Source organism: Palaemon carinicauda, chromosome 11, assembly GCF_036898095.1.
Source record: "Palaemon carinicauda isolate YSFRI2023 chromosome 11, ASM3689809v2, whole genome shotgun sequence".
NCBI lineage: Eukaryota > Metazoa > Arthropoda > Malacostraca > Decapoda > Palaemonidae > Palaemon > Palaemon carinicauda.
In genome coordinates, this window is record NC_090735.1 from 14,028,040 (window position 1) to 14,033,039 (window position 5,000).

The window sequence follows — 5,000 nt, forward strand, 5'->3', positions numbered from 1 at the left end:
TCAAGTTTACGGAACCTTTGCAATTTGTTGGGACAAACCTGGTGTAAAATTTCCAGTTATGACTGAAGTCATACACAAGAATATCACCTAACCTAGGGTTCGCCACCCAACCTAACTTAGGAGCTGTATCCTTACCTACTTAACTATCGGACGCACCATTATATTGCCATATTCATAGTTTGCTCTAAGACTAAGTCTCAATCCTGTGTATGCTTCCCAACCAGCTTCCCTCCTGGCAAGGTAACACTAAATCATAATATTTGGTAAATCGTAAAATTAGCTTCTTGATATCGTATTTCAAACCAAAATAAACAAAAAATTTCCCATAAAGAAAATCTGTTTGTCAAATTATAATAAATTTTACACCTGCCATAACAAACTACGTTCACCCCTAAATTTACCTCTGTATATTGATTTTTTTCGGGTAGTTATTACAAATATAATAGCAATTTTTTGGAATATTATATCCTGAAACTACAAAATCCTCCAGTTTAACAAAATAAAAGGTATTCACTATTCTTAAATGCAAATTATCCCTGGTTCTTAGGCCTAAACTAACCAACTATTTTACTATTGGGATTAATTGTCAGGTTTACCACGTATGGAATATAATCAGGACAACTACTGCGCTGTAATTGTTCATTGGCTACTTTTCACTTGCTAAAGGTAGAAGAAACTCTTTGATTATAGTAAGCAGTTCTTCTAGGAGAAGGACACCACAAAATCATTATTCTCTAGTCTTGGGTAGTGCCATAGCCTGTGTACCATTGTATTACACTGTCTTTGGTTAGAGTTCTCTTGCTTGAGGGTACACTCGGGCATACAATTCTATTTGTTTCTTTTTTCCTTTCCTCGCGGAGCTATTTTCCCAGTTGGAGCCCTTAAATTACAGCATCTTAATTTTCCAACTAGGGTTGCAGTTTATCTAGTAATAATAATAATAATAATAATAATAATAATAATAATAATAATAATAATAATAATAATAAATGCGGTTATTACTTTTCAGAAGTTAATTTACCTATCATAAGGACACGTGGTGCCCTCAGTGGTTGTATCAGCATGGTCAGAGATGAGCCAAGTGAACCGAGCATCGGTGAACAGGCGAATATTTGCATAGTCGTTCCTACCGACGTAAGTGCACCCAGCGTTGAAGTCTCCGGCAATGATGGCGTCTGAACAATCGTGCAAGGTAGTAGATGAAAATTAATCTTTATTAGATTTACTAGTTCATAGAATTATTGATGCATTGTAATGTTGATTGATTTAAAAAAGAATTACATACACTGAACAAACCTAAAAGGATCCTCCCTTTCTGTTGATAGTTGATCATAAAAGATTGGTAATTTTTCGTCATAAATACTTTCATACATAATATATCATCCTATCTATAGTATATATATATATATATATATATATATACATAATATAGACACATATATAACCTATACATACGTGTATACACATGCATATATATACAGTATATATATATATATATATATATATATATATATAAATATATATATATATATATATATATATATATACATATATATATATACATATATATATATATGTGTGTGTGTGCGTATGAATAAAAACACTTACCATTTTATATTCTACATACTGCTTAAGTTTATCTAAAAAATGTTAGTTGACCTTTAAACATGCAGTTTTGTAATGACTAGTTCTGTTTTCAAAACACGCACACAAGGGATGAAATAATTGAATTAAGTGAGCTACTGCTTACCTTGGATGTAATGTGTTTTGTTTTTTATGTTAAAAACTGTTCATTATATTGATATTTTGCCTTACCTTATTTTCATTATTATTGCATTATTGTAAGGACTTAAGAGCGTTATTTTTCTCAATTGTCATTATTTCATTCATGCTCTCTAAGTATTTCTGTTGATTTATATTTGGTTTAGTTATGTATTTCCAGTAAATTATGCCTCTCATTTTCATTACAGTGTCTATTACATATGTAGTGGTTGCATCTGTCAGATCATTAGCTCATAATAGATGGTTCTTGTAATGAAGATGATGTTTAAAGTACAGTCCTGCATAGCTACAGAGGAAAAATTTGAAATAGTGAGATTTTTTTATGTTTCATGTTCAAAGGTCGACTAACATTTTTTAGATAAACTCAAGCAGTATATAGAATATAAAATGGTAAGTGTTTTTATACACACACACACACACACACACACATATATATATATATATATATATACATATATATATATACATGTGTATACACGTATGTATAGGATATATATGTGTCTATATTATGTATATATTATATATATAAATGGGTGTGCAATGTATGTATATGTATTTATATACTGTACATATATATAGGTATGCATTTACACATACATACATACATACATACATATATACATACAGGCATACATACATACATTCATGTATATATATATATATATATATATATATATATATATATATACTGTATATATATATATATATATATATATATATATATATATATATATATTTATATATATATGCATATATATGTGAGTATAAATATATATAATCACGATATCACTTTCGAGGGAATAGTTATTGGCAGCATGTAGGTCTGCTAACTCCTGTAATGAAGCTAACTTGAAAGCTATTGTGAATTCAAAGGAAATATTATGAAAAGGAAAATACATAATCTTAATTGACAACTGGAATTTGTAAGAGTTTCATATTTAGGATGATTTTGGAAAGTTCCCTTTTGAAAAAAAAAGAAAAAAAAAAAGAGGAATATTAGCCAGTATATCTCACCTTCGATGCCCGTTTGTTGTTTGAAAGCGTCGTAGACATCAACAAGGGCATCCAGTTCGGCCACGGCATCGGATGGTTTCGCGTGAATAGGTATCAAGCCAAATTTCGGCAAGTTTTCATCAAATTGCCCTTCAAAAACGACAGTGAACGGTTCAAATTGAAATTTATCAAGCGCGGAGTCATCGTACTGGAACGTGGAATGAACTTGAACGAGCGTTGGCTTCCAGTAGAAAGCGTATCTGGAAACAAAGGCAGGAGTGAATGGTCCAATCAAGCATTGCTGCACTAATTAAAAGACCAGTTTTATTAACACCACATCTCTCAGATTCTCTGTCTCGCTGGAAATCAGGTCATGGGCAATTTCTTCTTTGTTGTAAATCATATTGTGTATTCCTATATTACTTAATTTCAGTGTGCAACAACCTCTCTCATCTTTCTTATATTGATATTTCATACCAGTAAAGAGTGTTGCTCCTTAGCGACCTTTTTCAGTCTCTTGTACCTAATGGTTTTGAAGGCCGTTCTGATTGAATATTGTTTTCCTTTAACCCTTTTATTCCATTAATATTCTTGTGCAGTTGTTCAAGAAACCCTTTTTTTATCATTTTACTTTAAGATCTTAAAGCGCGTTTTACTTTATATCAACATGTGAGTAACTTGCTTATAGATTTTCCATTCCTTACTTTTGTGTGCAAAATATCAAGTGTGTCAAGAATATGGGGTTTTATATTCAACTGATCATCAATTAAGACCATTATGATGTATTACTACTGAGAACTCGGTGTTTACATCCCTCTGGGATATGTGAATATAGTATTAGTTTCCACACACATTCACACACACACACACACACACACGCACACATATATGTATATATATATATATATATATATATATATAGATAGATAGATAGATAGATAGATAAATAGATAAGTATATATGTGTGAATGTTTGTTAGTCTGTGTGAGGATTTAGATATATATATATATATATATATATATATATATATATATATATATATATATATATATATGGTATATCCTAATAAATTAATTTTGAAATTAATCTATAACTACTCTTATGTTAATATAAGACATAATGTACATAAATTCATGCATTACTTTTCACAAACATGACATACTAGAAAAAAAAATTATCTTACTGTTCTTTGTAAGAAGTCCTTCCCAGCCTCCCGGAGATAGTGAGATTGTATGTATCTGCGAGACCAGAATTCAGAGCATTCAGGAGGTCCAAAGGTACTTGCTCATTTGCATCTACTACTTCCAGAATCACGATGATGTCATACCTTCGCATCACCTGATATAAAAGAGAAAAAACGCTTATACAGATCATTTTTATAATTGATAGTATTACCTCCGCCAACGAAGTTCGAAGGAGGCTATCTTTTACTCCCTGTTCGTGTGTTTGTTTGTGTGTATGTGTGTGTTTGTTTGTGAACAGCTTCCTGATTCACAATTTTCATCGTAGAATAATGAGACTTGCACGGATTAACTGTTATGTAAAAGCTTGGAAATAATTAAATTTTGGGATGTCAAGGTCAAAGGTTAAGGTCACGGTCAACCAAAATGTCTAATTCACGCAATCATCCATAAGTTTGGACATCGTTGTCACAGAGACTTCAAACCTGGCTCAGAATTGAGTGTATGAGAAGCCACGCAAATTAATACATTTTAAGGTCAAAGGTCAAGGTCAATTTTGAGCAAAATGTCGAGAAATAAGCTGCTGCGGTGAAGGTCTGCGCTCTACTGAGTGCCCCTCTAGTTGTTGCTGTTGTTGTGGAAGGCAGAAACCTATTACTTGTACCCATTGATTGCCTGATTAACGAAGTTAAGGTATATTCGTCACGGATAGTACTTGGATGGGTGGTCATTAAAATAGACAATATCAGGGTAAGGAATCAACAGCAACATCGTCCAAAAGTACTTCCTAATCTATAATTAGACCCATGTAGTAAGAGCATCTGAATTTCTACATAAACAAATAAAAATTCTGCCTTAAAAGCTTCACCTTCAACACTTCTGTGAAGCTACGTAGTCTGTGGCAACTGAATTATAATCTTGTTTTACATCAGACAAACCTATTTCTTTTAATCTATTGTTTTTCTATTTAGCAGCAGGGCCAAATCCTTTCTGGTACCTGAAAGTAAAATAACTGGTAACAAGTGAATTGATTTTAGGACATAA

The 5,000-nt window shown here is 31.8% G+C and overlaps 1 protein-coding gene across 1 annotated transcript in view; it reads right to left on the reverse strand.

Moving 5' to 3' along the window:
* Positions 1-5,000, reverse strand: part of LOC137649620 (deoxyribonuclease-1-like) — a 24,874-nt gene that overhangs the window by 6,063 nt on the left and 13,811 nt on the right. Inside the window, exons 3-5 of the mRNA XM_068382597.1 lie at positions 3,959-4,113; positions 2,797-3,035; positions 1,022-1,175 (exon numbers count right to left, since the gene is read on the reverse strand). Coding sequence (XP_068238698.1) covers positions 1,022-1,175; positions 2,797-3,035; positions 3,959-4,113 — 548 coding nt within the window. The remainder of the gene's footprint in view (positions 1-1,021; positions 1,176-2,796; positions 3,036-3,958; positions 4,114-5,000) is intronic.